This window comes from Eimeria acervulina, genomic scaffold (genome assembly GCF_000499425.1).
Source record: "Eimeria acervulina Houghton genomic scaffold, Eah_scaff141, whole genome shotgun sequence".
Classification (NCBI taxonomy): Eukaryota; Apicomplexa; class Conoidasida; order Eucoccidiorida; family Eimeriidae; genus Eimeria; species Eimeria acervulina.
In genome coordinates, this window is record NW_013550251.1 from 27,500 (window position 1) to 43,763 (window position 16,264).

The window sequence follows — 16,264 nt, forward strand, 5'->3', positions numbered from 1 at the left end:
AATATATTCAAATTATTTTTCTGTTAAGTCTATTATGTCTGCCCGCTGGATCTTTGTACTCTTTAAGCCGCGAGCAAAAGGAGAAGATATATAAGAAAAAGAATAAAAAGAAAAATAGAGAAACTGATGTGCTGCTCTATAGTAAGTACATCATCCACCTTCAATGCGCAGGAGAGCCTTTTCTATTATTACCCCTCCAAAAAATAATTATAAGACCCCTTTGTGTGTGTATATTAGTAATATATCATTTTAAAACTCGCCTATATGTAATAATCAACTGCAAGTTCCTGTATATATATATATATATATATATATATATATAAGACAGTTTGTGCAGCACGAACTGTCAGCACACCGCAGCACCAAATACCTGCGAAGCAAAATGCCTTTTTCAATTTTTTATCTCCCCCTCAGCTGCAACTTAACATTGAAGAAGAACAAAAGAGTAAAACAATCGGCTTTATCCTCGTGGAGGCTGTTGCAAAGTGAAAGAAAATAAACCCGCATGCATGGCTAGCTACCTACCTGCTGTTCTAGCTATCTTTCTAACTAACTAGCTAGCCAGCTAGCTATTGTGGTAGCTAGTTACCTACCTGCTGCGTTAGCTAGCTAGCTAGCTGGATGCGCACCTCAAGCGAACGCAATATCTAGTAGGCGGAAATGCTGCTGATGTGCATAGTATGCAAATACGCACAAACCTAATATATATAAATATATAAACATAAATAATATATATAATAATATATACATTATCTATACAGTATGCGCTGAGCGCATACAAAAGATATATTAACTAATTGTTTATTATCTTAGGCGTTTAATCTTCGAGGTGCATATTTTCTTAGGTGTATTACACATGGACTAAAATCAACCTTAGCATAAATAAATAAATAAATAAATAAATAAATAAATAAAACAAATTAATAATTAGCAACTCTAAGACATTCTTTCGTAACAAAACCCAAAAAGAAAACTAAGACAAAACGGGTTGACGCACTCTTCATAACTCCACGAAGAATATCTCTACTAACGAAATTATATTTTCGTATAAATATAAATCTATGCATATATATATATATATATATTTATGTATATATACATATAAATATCTATATGCATATATATATATATATATGTATATATATAATCAGTTAAAGAAGCAAAGGGGTTAAACGCCTCTTGCATTTAATACTAAGGCAGACCCTCGGGGTAAACGAACAGCGGAAACAAACAAAAAGAATAAAGAGCGAAGCAAGCAAACGAGAGAAACATCAAAGATAATAAGCAAGCAAACAAAGCAGCCTGCACCCACGCGAGCGAACGACAGACAGAGTTATAGACAGAGACATTCATAAGCAGAACAAACACTGAAAATTAATCTAATCGGTTTCAATATAAAGTAAAAGAAACAAAGAAAAAAAAGAATATGTTAAGAAGATATTTAGCGCTGTAGGAGTTTGAAAGTGCTTCCTGCAAAGATACGAGGAAGACATCATACGATAAAAAAGAATATGCAACAGAAAATAATATATATAACACAAATATATTATATATATTATATAACTTTGATAAAAAGAAAACAAGAAACCCCTGAACCTACACCCCACCCAAACGTGCACTCGGAGATCGCCGCCCTATGCATATAAATATATATATAATATATATATATATATATATATATCATCTTCTACATATTATGTATGTGATATATAGATATTAGCACTACAGCAGTCTATGAACAAACCAATAATAATAAACAAATGCGTCAATTTATTACGAAGATAATTAAATAAATAGCTTAGCCTCTGTGCGCTGCAGGGATAAGCATTTTCTTTTACTAACAATACAACACAAAGACAAACAGCAGCTGCTCCTGCAAAAAAGAAGATAGAAATATCATTAAGAAAAACCCTTGAGCTTGTACATCGCCTCCTGGTGTTAAGCCAGCTGAAGGAAACAAACAAATTCAAACAGAACAATCAAATAAACTAAAGAAAATATAATACAACAAAATAAAATAATGCAGTACAATGCATAACAAGAAAAGCAAACGGAGGGTAAAAGACGATAATTTCTTCAAATACACATCAAATGCTATTATTTAGAGTTAATTATAAATAAATTAAAAAATAAATATATTTATCAACAAGGAAAGTGCATTAAAAATAACACCAAGCAAAAATAAACAGGAAATAATGAAGACACTCAATACTTCTACTTCATAAAATATTATGTACGTTAATATTGTCTTCAGACAATAATAATAATAATAATAATAATAATAATAATAATAAACACAGCGAGAACGAATATGCAAATAAACAAAAGAGAAAGAAAGTGAAGGTGGAAGGAAACAAACAAAAAAAATATCATGTAAACGAGCAAAGCAACAAAAGACAAACATTTAAATAAACAAAAAAAGAGAACTAAATAATTGAGCAAAAAGGCAGAGTAGAGAAGAAGACCTTTAAATAAAGAAAAAACATACACATGCAAACAAACAGAGACACCCAACAAAACATTAAAAAAATATTTGAATAAATAGCAAACGCCCGTATAAATAATGATGAAAAAACACAAAAAAAGAATAATATAAAAAAGGAAATGCAACAATGCCTAAACAATCTATTTAAATAAACATTTAAAAGAATAAATAAACAAAAAAAGAAATTAAATATATATATATATATCACTCACCACCAATTTACTCGTCTTCAGCTTGCGTGCTGCAAACCCCGTCGCTGACCCCGTCCACGCTATATCGCTGCAGCAACAAAAAAACAAATAAAAATTTAATTTTATTTATTCAATAATAAATATATGCTTCATAATATCAAACCATACACCCAGACATTCACTCCCCTCGCTTCTATACATGCATATATATATGGATGGATATATGTATACATTATATATATATTAGCTATTAACATAAACAAGCGTAATGTAGAAGACTCGCGGCTGGACTCAACAGCGAATGTTCGATGCACAAATCACAAAAACAAGCGAAATGATGACTGCAGCTTGGGTGAGAAACGAAAAAATATATACATAATATATATGCATATATATACATATATATATACAATAATGCAGACAGACAGAGAATAAGAACAGAGAGAGAATAAGAAACAACGCGTCAATGTTAGTCATAAACTGTAAACAAATAACAAATATACTCCAAACAAAAGCAAAACACTAACAGAAAAATCAAACAAATGAACCGCAAAGCAGTAATAAAATAAAATCAAATAAACAGCCCTATACCCCAGCAGAGAGCGAAACAATGCCAAGCACACTTCAACAAATAACCTAATAATAATGATATTAAAAAACAAAATAATAAATAATAATAAATAATAATATAATAGTAATAATGATAATACTTAAGCAACAATAATAATATTAGTAATAAAGACTACTAATAAACAACAGAATAATGATAGTAGATTCCCAAGAAGAGTGAAGCAAACCTCTCTGCACAGCAAAAGAAAAGAATATGTGATACGGCGGAAGAAGAGAAGTGCGTATAAAATGAATCACTCACTAATGTTTTAATATTTGAGAAGAAAATCTTTCAACCGTCAAAGGCAACAACTTTGCAGATATTGTACGTGTAATTGCTGCAGGGATCCACCCTCCTGGATCAGACTCATTAAAGAGAGTTACTTCGCTCCACACTAAATGCATGCATAAACACACAAAATATATTGAAATAAAAAGAAAATACACGCCTATTTAATCGTAGCAAAATACACAAACAAACAGAAACAAACAAAATACAGAAAAAAAGAGAAATTTATACATACATATATAAACAGACGTCAACAAGAACACTCAACAAATGCAGCAAATATATGTAGACGAAAACATTCACTGCGCATATGCATCTACATATAAACATGAAGATAAATATAAACGTAAACATAAACATATAAACATTAGCATATACACATTAACATATAAATGATGAATACGCACAAGAAGACGAGCATACACAACCCGCAAAAAGACGAAGAGGAACATGAAAACAAAGATAAAAACAAACAAAAACAATAAATATCAACATGCGTTCTCAACAAATACAACTCTGGGACAGCAATCATATATGGATGAAGAAACAAAAGAAGAGAGCCTGCCCATGACGTACTCACCCCAAAACAAATAATAAACAAAGCAGAAAACACTTTTTAAAACACAAGCATAACCAAACTTCGCTGCTTATATTATAAATCTGCAGCAGCAGATTTATATATATATATATATATATATATAGTGCAGCCAGAAGAAAGCAACAAAAAATTCACAAGTTGCGGGTATCAACGGTTTCGCGAACAAATGTAAAGCCAAGCCCCCCGAAGAATGTGAGAAATAATAATAATAGTAATAATAAAAAGAAAAAAGAAGAAAGACTCACAGCCAAAAGGAGTGCAGACAGGTTTAGCGAGATATGCGTTTATGCGAATATCCATTCGAACTCTGCCGGGCCTGCAATGAACAGCAGAACAAAAACAAAAAAATAATAAGTAAAACAAACAAAATAAACAAAAGGAAAGGACGAAAGTTCAGCCGTACAGAGAACACCGATGAAATTAACATAAACATATGCATACAACATATCCACTAACATATCGCTACGAGCAAGTATCGCTGCAGCAGCAGCTGCTACAACAGCAGCAGCTACAGCAGCAGCTGCTGCAGTATCAGCTGCAGCAGCAACTGCAGCAGCAGCTCCAGCAGAGCTGAATTTGAAGAGAACATTAAATGCGTAATAGGAGTGCAATGAAACGAGGGCCTCCAACTGGAATAGAAAAAGAAGAAAGCTGTCTAAATTAAAACAAATCCGAGAGCATTCATCAGAGACGCACACAAACGGCTTCGTGGAAATTCCTTGCATGCAGCCAAAGGGCTGTCATTCTTATAAAGCAGCAATATTATTATGGAGTCATCTACCCGTAGTATTGCTGCTACTATCTCATTCTCTATTACTATTTCTACTCTCACTGATATATATATATATAATTATATATATGCATATATATATATATCAGCACAGTCTCAACCGCTCCTTTGAACAGCTCTTTTTGCACTGCATGCGAATTAAACCCCCCAAGAAGAAACACCGCAACGCTACTCCAAGGAGAAACACCACAGTCAGCTTATTGCTTATTATGATTATGATTACTATGATTATTATTATGATTACTATTATTACTATTATTATTCGCCTTGTTGATGTGATGAGCAGCAGTAGATGGAAAGACACCCCAGCATTCCTCATTAAGGCATCAATTGTTATTTTTGTAACAGCAAAAACTCACGCTTCAGGCACTTCGGGGTGATGAATAGAGCAGCTCATAGAGCCATAGGCCGTCTCCTCTTCCTCTGCATCTTCTGCGACTCCGCCAGTGCTGGTGATGAGCCCTTGGAGGCCTTCTTGCTGCTGCAGCAGCCCCGCGTTCGCATCGCTGCTGCCGCCCCCAGCCCCACACCCAGAGGCAGCAGCAGCAGCAGCAGCAGCAGAGGCTGGGCTTGCGACTGCAGGGCGCATATTGAGTCTGCACTTCACTCGGAGGGTCACTACATCGCGAGGATACACCGTAGCCAAGCGTCTGAATGCTACGTAGCAGATATCATGTCCTGCATCCAGCTGCTCCACTACGTGTTGTTCAGAAACGCTCTTATCCCACGAAAGCCGCAGCTCAGCATTGCTTGCAAACATTGCATAGCGACGGGGTTCAATAGGCAAGAGGAAACGTGCTGAACAACCGTAGGAGAAACAAACCAGCAAATACCTTTATATGCACAACATCAAGGGCTTCAATCTCAGAAGCAAGGCAAAGAAAGACAAACACAGAACAGCCCGCATGCGCTGTACATAACCCGCAACAGATGTTGAAATCAGCGCACTGACAACAGCAGCATCAGCAGCAGCAGCTTAATAATGGTGATTCAGAGTCAGTATTGAGGAAATTTTGCCTCAGTGTTCTCCTTTCTTTTAAATGCATGCATTGTTGTGTGCGTCTCTTGTGCTAAATTGGCTGTCTGTTCGTTGTTAGAAATAACAAACAAAGAACTGCTGCACCCACCTCTGCAAGCCAAGCTGCCCACTCCAGACTCTCCCTTCCAGACCTGAATGCCGTCGTGAGAATGAACACAAGGCATATGACTCGCAGGCCCCAGCATAGAGTGCACAGCAGCACTCACTAGCAGCGCTGAGAGCTGCTGCGCCTCCTGTCTTCTGTCCCAGCTGAAGGCCTCCCCTGCTGCACAAGCTGCTGCTTGCTGCTGCAGCGAATTAAAACGCAGACGCTGCTCCTCTAACAACGCAAACAAACGACTGACATCCTCTGAAGCCCCCAGACTATCAACAGACATCAGCGGCCATAGGCCCACAGGCGAGCCCCCGCTGCTGCTTGCTTCAAGAAGCGGAGGCGGAGGCAGCACAGCAACAGGAGCAGATGCAGCAGCCACAGCAGCAGCAGAAGCGGAAGCAGCAGTTGCAGCAGTTGCAGCTGTTGCTGCTGTTGCTGCTGCTGTGGTTACTGGTGCTGCAGCGTCCGTCACAGAGTCTACAGCAGGCAGCAGAACGCCCGACGTCGCTGAGCTGTTCTCTGTTTTCTCTGTACTGAAGTTATCCACAGGTTGAGTTGCTTCTTGCTGCGCTGCATGTACACCTGAATCTATAACGCTGCTCACTGCGCAGATTGACGTCAGCCGCTCCTCTCCCCCAGCACCGCTAGGGCTGCTACCCGTCAGGCCTTCTGCTGCATGCACAAGGCCCGCTGCAGCGTCTGCAGTGGTTGAGTGCATGCACCCGCAGCTCTCGCTCTTGTTGCTGCTATAACGAGTGGGGCTGCTGGTAGTTCCTTTACCTGTACCAGCCGCGCTCCTCTCCTCTGCAACAGCTGCGGCTGCAGCAGCAGCAGCAGCTGCTGCTGCTGCAGCAGCTGCAGCAGCAGTTGCTGCTACTGCTCTTGTGGCCTGCAGCTCCGCTTCCTCTGGAATAAAGATGCCCAGGGTCCCCTCTTGAAGCCTTCCCTGCTGCCACTGCTGCTGCTTCCCGCTCTCGAGGGCCTCCTGGGGGCCCCCAGCCCTTCTGCGGCGTCGAAGGCGAAGGCGGCGGCGACGGCTAACATGGGTTGGGCGTTGTGCTGCTGCACTCTGACACCATTCTGCTGTGCGTCTCTCTTCCTTGACGTATATACACCGTAGTCTGCGAGCGAGGAAACGAATCCACCGCGGCTGTCGCTTCCCTGATAGATTCTGCTCTGCTGCAGCAGGAACCTCAGACCCGCAACTTGCTGCTGCTGCTGCATCGGCTGCGCTGCTGCTCGGGGCCCTTGGGCGGTGCCGTAACAAGCGGCTGGCGCTCCTTCTGTGGCCCATGTTGCTGCTGTTTCTGCTGCTGCTGCTGCTGCTGGTGTCGTTGCTGCTGCTGTTGCTGCTGCTGCTGGCAGCAGGAAGAAACACTACGGATATATAAAGACAGACAGGATAGACAAAACCTGCTGCAGAAGAACTCCCTAATGCGAATCACTCACGATGAAGTGAGGCTGCTGGCCGCTGATGCGAGAAAAACAAAAAGAAAAACCCCCACATGCTCTGCGTCCTTCAAGCCCCTGAGGCTGCGCAAGGCGGGTGTACAGACAGAGCAGCAAATGCCTAACAGCAGCAGTTGAATTATATATATACAGTAAGACTCATCATAGTACTCATCAACGCTGCATGCGGCCTCCTCTCAGCACCCAGCAGACACCAAAGACGTCGTGTGAAGCGGCACAGAAACAACGAAACAACCACAAGTATTTCCGTAGAAAAAGTAGAGGGAGGGCCAGCAGAGGAGACGCAGGCATGCAGTCTCAGCCTCAGCAACCCATGAAGCCTCCAGCAGCAACAGCGGCAGCCCCAACAACGCAAGCTACCCAGTGCTGCAGCGGCGGTGCGGCGAGACGAAGATGATAGAGCATCGACACCACAGTCTTAAGATGAATGAGAAGAGTCCAATGTTCAAGACGAAGCGCTGTCCTTCAGCAGATCAAATAAAAAACACTGCAACAACCGCAACGGAACACCAGGATAAGAATAACGAGAAGCAGGAAAAAGGCAACAAAGCGGTTCAGCTCCGCTCTGCTCCGCAGTGTTATCTGCGGCCTTTCTTGCTGTTTATCGGAGCAAGAAGGAGAGGAAATCCCACACTGCTTCCTCCTAAGTTAGGAGAAGATCAGAAACTGACAGACGCTGCACGGCCGCACGGCAGCGCGCTTCTCCCTGTACTTCGTGCCCGCAGCACCTTGATGCTGCTCAGACTTGAGTTAGAAAAAGAAAAAAAAGAGAAGAGAAGACAGAATGAAGTCTTATCACGAAGGCGAACAGCCAAATCCACGGATCAGCTGTACATACAGGATGAGTACGATGAGACGCACTACGCGCTGCGCCGCGAAAGCGGGTGCGAAATTCCCGAGCACATAAAGGCAAACAGAAAAAGAAACTTAATTTAATTACAAAAACACAAGCAAACTTTAAATGCAAACATCTACGCTCGCTGGTCGGCGGCACACCCGCTTGTTCCCCTGGGGCTGTGTGGCGCACTGGCAAGAGAGTGCTTTGCGAGTTAATACTTAAGCAAGACGCACAAACGTCAAAAGTAAGGCTGAGAAGGTATATTACGATGTTAATTATGTGGACGTAATATAGCTGAAGTCAGGCTGCACTGCAGCTAAGAGGCAGTCGCCTCAGGCGCACGCAGAAGAACACGAGCGCATGCACGGGGGTCGACGCCACGGCTGGCCTTTATGAGGTAATAGAAAGAAAAATAAAGGTATTTATGAATCTTAAATGGAATTAATTTCATTTTTAGATGCATTAATTGAACGCATTTAGGAGTTTAGCAGGGTGGTAAGGGCTATAGGGCGTCCTCGTGCTGGCTGTATGCAAGCTGTCGAGCTGCCGCCACCTGTTGTTGCCCCAGCCCCGCGAGAAAGGGGTTTCTTCTGGTTTGTTTGTTGTTGATTTCTAGAGATCTTCTTTTTAATTAAGGGGTTTAGGGGGTCTGCTTGGTTGTTATTCGTTCTGTAGGACCCGACACTCCTTTCGTGGGGTGAATGAAGAAGTCCGTGTTTGCATCGGGGCGCTTTCCTCGCCTCGCTACTGATACGTTTGTGGAACTGGTAGGGTCTTCTTCGAATTTGTTTGGTTATTTCGGTTCTTGTTCGATCATAACTCAGCTACTCTGATGCCGCATTTTAGGCATTAGTCTCGTTTCTGCCCCGTGCATGCATGCATGCACAGGACAAGCCTCATTTCGTGTTCTTCTTAGATCGCTTGGCGGCTCCATCAACGGCGTATTTGTCTGTTCCCTTCGTTGAGTTTACGCCTTTTCTGTTGCATGCGCTTGAGAGAGAAGTACAAGTTGATGCTGTGGATGCCGAACAAACCAACGTACATATTTTTACTCACCATTTGAACCTCATCTAAACCCCCAGAGCAAGAACGGGGTGCGATGCTGGCTGTCTGTTTGTGTATTGTTTGCAATGGTTCATAGATATGGAACTCTTGGGTTCTGTAGACAACAAGTATGTTTAAATGTGCCTGTCGATTTCTTATTAATCGCTGCTAAAAGGGCAGAGCGGAGTTTTTCCGCTGTTTCAGCTTGAGTTAATGGAGGAGGGTGTGAAGAAGATGATTAGAGGGCACAAGACAAATGTAGTTGCGTTGTTTTCCTTTTTCTTATTATTTGCGGCTTATGAACCGCTTCGAGCCTTTACAGAGGCCCTAGGGAGCCCTTCTAGTGTGCACAGCCCCAAGCGAGAGGACGTCGACTTGGGCACCCCGAAACAACCCCCAGAAGAATCTGCTGCAGCAGCAGCTGCTGCTGCTGCTTCCAGAGATAGCGGTAGTGAAAGTGGTGCTGCAGATTCCGCTGCTTCCTTGCGTAGCTCCGCCGGGGGCCCCTCATCCTCTTCTGGCGATTCACGATTGCCAGGACCCTCTGGGTCATCTAATTCAAAAGCAAATTTAAATGGGACGCCGGCACCAAGAGAGAGAGGGGCCGGAGATGTTGTCTGTTCTACAGGTGAGGGATATTCAGGTTTCAGGGGAAACACCGACGAAAGCAGCTTGCTTTCTCTGCCGTTCCTCTTTTGTATTCGTTCTTCCTTACTTTTTTCACTCTATTCATGATGGCTTTCGTTCTTGTCTGTTTCCCACGTTGAGCGGCTCGCGAGGTGATGAATTCTCATCTTCACTTTTCTGGATGTTGAAATATTATCTTCATCACCTCGTTGAATGCTGAAACGATGTTGAAATATTCTCATCATATTATCTTCATAACTTTGTTGAATGTTGAAATGTTATCATTATGACGTTAATGAATGTTGAAATATTATCATCGTTACGTTCTTAAATGTTGAAATATTATCATTATTACGTTATTGAATGTTGAAATATTGTCATCATTACGTTGTTAAGTGCTGAAATATTATCATCATCACGTTGCTAAATGTTGTAATGCTGTCCTCATTACGTTGTTAAATGTTGAAATATTATCATTATTACGTTGTTAAATGTTGAAATACTACCTTCAAAACTTTGTTGGATGCGGAAATATTAGCATCATATTATCATCACCACTTTGCTGGATGTTGAAATAGTTTCATCGTATCATCCTCATCACTTTGTTGAATGCCGAAATGCTGCTTCAGGACTTCGTCTGGCGTTTGACTGCGCTTTGCGTCGCATCGTAGCCTTTGGGGTGCGGGATTACTTGCTGGATAAATACAAATTACCGATGGTGCCTCTTGATCTCTGCCAAAGCGACATCCTGCTCGATGTTGAACAGTGCATTCCAACGGAATTCGCAGATATCTTCCCTGCTGACGCCTTCCTAGAGGTACGCAGACAAGTGGAGACCTCTGACGGTTCAACGCACTCTTGCTTTATATATATGTAATATTATATGCATATATGCATACTAATATGTTATTTGCATGTACTTGCTATAGTTCATATCGTTCTGTTTGCAGCAATGTCTACAAGCCAGTAGGACAACAGAGCTTGCTATTCAGGGAGGGTAGGGGTGGTGGCGGTGTTTAGTATTATGATGCATTGTTATGAAACGTGTGATGTGTGGCGCGAATGGATATGCAGGTTGTGCGCCAGAAGCAGCTGTTGGTGGGAACCATGGACTTCAGCGTATTTCCGCAGTTGGCTTCGGACCAGGGCTACACATCGGGTTTCTATCCTGAACTTGTTCAGGCAGTTGCTCGAGAGTTGACGGTAATCGCTTTGCAGAACCCAGGACTGCGTCGGGAGTTGGTGGGCGACAGGGAGTTGAACATAAGCATTCTTGATCAGTCCTTTAGCAAGCGTCTTCATGATGTGAAGACAGCGGTGGCGCAGGAACTCTCCTGCAGTTCCGCATGCAATGAAAACGGCAGAAAAAGCCCACACCACGGCCTGCAACAACTGTCCGCCTCCTCTCGGAAACCCCCAGTTGCCTTCATGAACGATTCGCTGGGAGTAGACGGAGACTTTCCGTGGCAGGACGGGCTGCCCTGTGGGGGGGAGGCATCTGCCGCTGGTTCTGCTTCGTGTTTGTTGATGGGTTGCCTGTCGCCATGGCGCGATATCCCCAAAGACGTGCTTATTGGGGTAACTCACGTTAAATTCAGCACCCCGATGAACCTGGTGGCCGCTGTACACCGCGGGGAGGTGCACATGACAGACGTAGGCACAATCGCCTCCGCCTACCTGCCAGAAAAGTACAACTTCCTCCCTCTCAGAGAAGTCCTCGAGCCCTCCTGCACCATCGGCGCGTGGAAGAGCTTCTTTCTTCTTAGGGACCCCTGGAGCCGCCGGCGACGTGATCGCAAACACCACAGCGGATCAGACACTGAACACAAGAAAAAGGCAAAGTCACACGCAGGGGCTCACAGCGACGCAAGAACAGCGAGTTCTTCATTCAGCACAGGGGGCCTTGAAAGGAATTCGTCGTCCGGTCTCGCGCGCAGTTCTCCAACCGCCGACACGAGCATTGAAAGAAGACATAGTTTAGCCGCCATGGGGGAGTATCCCCGGATGGAGAGCCGTGGAGACGAACTGCAGAGCTGGGAAGATCGCATGGGTCAAACGCGCAGTTTGTTCTTCAAGCTTTACGGCGTCCAGACAGATGGCTCCCCTACAGCTAGCACCAGCAGCAGCAATAACAGCAGCAGCAGTAAAAGCAGCCAGCAGCAGCCAGCAACTCCCGGGACAAACGCAGTCCCCGCAAGCAGGAGCGCTGAAACGGACACTGCAGCATATGAAGAGAGAACGCTGGTGAAGCTGCAGGCAGTCGATCACTTCTTGTTCTCTTATTTGTTCCCAGAGGATTTGAGGGTCTCCAGTGTGAGAAAGTAAGCGATTAAAGGCTAGCTCATGCTGCTGCCCCTCTTTGTTGTGTAGGTTGAGGTGCATTGTTCTGGGCCGGTTTGCACTGTATCTTTCTCCTTAGTCTACCCACAGCAGAAAGGCGTGCGTGGTTTGATTCGTGTAGTGTTGTGCGTCTTTGTGCATTCACCTTTGTTACTGTGACGCATCATTTCTTTCTTGCCTCTTTTTTCTGTGTTTTCTTTCCTCAGATTGACGGACTTGTCGTCGGTGCTCAGCGACGGAGAGCCCGTGGGCGCCTTCGGCTACGGCCTGGCTGGGCGGGGGGGCCGTCGCCGTATTTCATCGGGTTTGTCGTGGCGTTGCCATTCACAGCAGAGGAGGAGTCCGAGTTGGATCGGTGCCCGCCTAAGAAGAGAATCGCTTTTATCTCGAATGGGACGGGCGTGCGATGTGCACCAGACAGCAGCTGGGCGACACGGGGTAGGGCGGCAGCATGACGGGGTGGTGGAGTTTCCGGGGCCTCTTGTTCCCCTAGCTGCTTTCTTCTCAAAAAGCAGAGACCCAATGTGCAGAGGAATTTCCAAGAGGGCCGTGATGGCCGTTGCGGAGAAGCAGACGGCGCTAAGCGCAGCAGCCTCCATGCCGATGCCGTTCTCGTTGGGGCGCTGGTGCCTCCTTCCTGCAGTCTGCGCGTGGATTTCAATTTTTTTTGCATTATTTTAAGACACATTTGATGGTGCATTGGATCATAGATGAGCCTCACGAGGATGCATCATTATTAGATCTGGGAAGCGAGGTCGACCTGTTGTTGAGTAGAACGACGTTAAAAGTTGAAAGAGACGTCGGGCGTGTGGGCGTGCTCATCTGTGTCAACAGGTCTTTCTACACAGCGAGATTCGCGCACGGGCATCTGAGCTGCGTTTCCTTAGTACTCAACTCCAAGCTCCTTTGTCATTAGTCGGCGACGCAGGACAGCAGCCAGCACAGCTGCCTCGCCATTCGCTTCTCCCTCTCAGACCTGTGAAGTTCCTAGGGGAAATTCACACCACCAGGTCGCACAACTACATTTGTTGTCCTTGAACAGAAACGCATATGCCATTTGTCACTTAAGTGTCTCTTGAGGACTACAACAGCCACGCACGCTTACTCCTCACGTTCAACGTAGAGAGAGCAACGATTGCAAATTTCTCAGATGCGTAGCTGTCGCACAAGCAGCAATTATATGGTTCGCTTAGTTGTATTGTCTCCCTGAACTCCGTCTGCTGTTCAGAATGCGTTGCTGTGCTTTCACCAAACCATCGGCAGGGAGGCAAGGGACGTGGTACAGAAGGACACTGTTTCTTCGTCCTCCACGGGGAGGCCAACCGCTAACCAGAAAAGAAAGGAGATGACTACAAATATTCTGGGGAGGTCGCTAAAAGCGCCAGAAGACAATAGTCAAATAATCTTATAACAGACATCCTAAAAGCCACAGGGGGTTGCGTATCAAGTCATTATATAAATGGGAAACCCCTGCAAGTTCGAGGTTAAGGTCTTGATGCACATTAAAGGCGCATCACGACTTTGACTGCGTGAGCCGGTACAAAGCGACGAAACTTTGTTCGATTTCGTGTAGCTCCGGGGCGCACAGCACCTGAGGTGATGACAACAGAGGGCAAAAAAGGCAAAACATATTTTTACAAGGAGGACCAGAACGTGTTGCTGATCTTTCTGCTACCCCTAGAAGACAGACACACTCACCAGGCTGTGCAGAGGCTTCCCAAGGTCCGCATTCAGCAGCTCTTCAAGCGTTCCTGCAGCGGTCCAGTACGAATTCCAATTTATTTCTTGCAAGTCAAACCAAGCCAGTTCGCAATATACTACACAATAGTATTGTTAGAATGCATATACGAATAATATTCATCATACCCTATAATCGGCTCTGTCCTGCTAAACCCCTGTACAGCGGCAGTTTCTCCTCTCACCAGATACAATCATCTGATCGTCAGCCCCAACTCGAGCCAAGCCGAAGGCCAAAATCTTCTTAGCGTTTTCTGCACAGCCACGCATTCAAAGATGGCGCGCACTACCAGCCTGAATTCGAGTTGTATAACAATCAATGGGGAAAGAAATGAGGCTAGCTTCGTTTTGTATTGCAAAATGAAGTATATGAAGAGGAAGCTTGCGCCCCTACCGTCGTTGTGCATCTCCGCAGCCTCGAGGAGCTGCTCGATGGCGGTGTTGACTGTCATAAATCTGCAAGACGCAACAACAACTCAAAGAAAACCAGGTGGAGATATTCAAACGAAGGAAACATGAGGGAAAGGTAACTTGCAATACCTGTGAAATGATTAAATACAGAGGCTGCTAAAGAGAGCAATGAGGAAAAGATTCACCTCGGGGGCTCAAAGATGTTGTTCCCCTTCATCATATTCTCCACTGTCTGCTCCTTTACCTTAATATCTGCACAGTGGACAATCAAGTGCCATCAGCTGGGGAATGCATTTCAAGTGAGAAAAACGAAGACGCAGCAAGGGGAGAAGCTTGTCTGACGGTGAGACCTTGACAGACACGGGAGGAAAACATAACTTATTCAAGGAGTTGTCTATCGCGACGCACCTAATAGGCACAAAGTGTGCATGTTGTTGTCCCTGTTCTTCTTTATCTTTTCGTAGAAACTCACGGGTTTCCAGCCGCCGTCAAAGAAGGGAATTGAAACCGTCTCGCCGAACCGATACAACTGGAAGCAGAAAAATGCACATCCCACTACAACCAGAAGACAATAGCTCGTGTATAAGCACATTAGACCGTATTTCAAACAAAACCAGTCTATTAGCGAAATTCAAATTACCTGTAGGCCGCTGGCAGCGACGGCGCTCATAATGGACGCATTATGAACGACCTTCACAGTTACACCTCTCTGTCTCGCCCTTAGATACAGATCCGCGTGGGTCGTCGCACTGGGAATAAATGAAGTATGCGCAAACATACATACATACATATATATATATATATGCACGCATACATTTACATATATATACTGTTCATTCATATGAAGTTTTCCCTCTACACGAGATGGAATCGTACGCGTGGGGGCGTGCGCCTCGCCTCACCAAAAGGGGTCGCCGACAACAAGGCAGACAACTCGTTTGGTTTCTGCTGCCTCTAGCATTGCTTCTGCTTGTCCTTCTACAAAGTCTCTGTCTGCTAATACAATTGGCTTTTCAAAGAAACGTTCCTGCAGACAAAACCTTGGAGTAAACAGCAATGTGTGCGCGGGTGTCCCCTACACTTGACGCCACACACGAGCTCATTCTCGAACGAAACAGCTGCCTTCCCTGCTTTCTTCTTCTGTGAATGGAATGTCTCACAAGCCGGCAGGTGTCCACATTGAGCGTCGCCGTGTAATTCTCCAGGTAGACGATATCAGCCGTGCGGATCGCCTCGAGGCCACGGATAGAGATATCGCGCTCATCGTTTAAGCCAAGGCCCACTAGTGTCAGCACCATCTTCACTGAATTTAGTCTTCTGGATGGTGTAATGAAGCCCTCAAACCCATCGAAACCCGATGGGTTTGACGGGACCACTGCTCTCCTATCGATTCAGAAGATGACGACGGAGGAGGAAATGTTAAAGAATGAAACACTGAAGTTAAAGAACAGTTCGTCGGGTGATGACGCCTCTACAGACTCAGAAAGATGAAGACGCATTTATAGAGTTCTCCAGCGCCCGCCTTTGAGCCTGTCAATTTCGGCGGTGAGGATCGCCCCAGGGCAAGGCGCGCGGCGTATGGAACAGAAGTCAAGGAGTTTATCCAGAGTGGTTTAAATGCATTTAAATATGTTAAATTCCTCTCCTCGATAGCTGTAAAGACCCTAAAATACATATTTTCGAGTGCGCACGAGGTTCCTTC

The 16,264-nt window shown here is 44.4% G+C and overlaps 3 protein-coding genes across 3 annotated transcripts; 1 reads left to right on the forward strand and 2 right to left on the reverse strand.

Annotated features, from left to right (window-relative positions):
- Positions 1-5,317: 5,317 nt before the first annotated feature.
- Positions 5,318-7,389, reverse strand: EAH_00020450 (Protein containing a possible START(Steroidogenic acute regulatory (STAR) related lipid transfer) domain, related; the record flags this gene model as incomplete). Its single annotated transcript, XM_013397164.1, has 2 exons — positions 5,318-5,760; positions 6,090-7,389. The coding sequence occupies 2 exons, from the start codon at positions 7,387-7,389 to the stop codon at positions 5,318-5,320; spliced, it is 1,743 nt and encodes a 580-aa protein (XP_013252618.1).
- Positions 7,390-9,660: 2,271 nt separating this feature from the next.
- EAH_00020460 (hypothetical protein, conserved) lies at positions 9,661-13,452 on the forward strand (the record flags this gene model as incomplete). Its single annotated transcript, XM_013397165.1, has 5 exons — positions 9,661-10,075; positions 10,704-10,891; positions 11,149-12,395; positions 12,621-13,056; positions 13,249-13,452. The coding sequence occupies 5 exons, from the start codon at positions 9,661-9,663 to the stop codon at positions 13,450-13,452; spliced, it is 2,490 nt and encodes an 829-aa protein (XP_013252619.1).
- Positions 13,453-13,603: 151 nt separating this feature from the next.
- Positions 13,604-15,860, reverse strand: EAH_00020470 (diphthine synthase, putative; the record flags this gene model as incomplete). Its single annotated transcript, XM_013397166.1, has 9 exons — positions 13,604-13,786; positions 14,113-14,165; positions 14,337-14,405; positions 14,546-14,607; positions 14,748-14,814; positions 14,971-15,091; positions 15,203-15,311; positions 15,465-15,589; positions 15,723-15,860. The coding sequence occupies 9 exons, from the start codon at positions 15,858-15,860 to the stop codon at positions 13,604-13,606; spliced, it is 927 nt and encodes a 308-aa protein (XP_013252620.1).
- Positions 15,861-16,264: the final 404 nt, after the last annotated feature.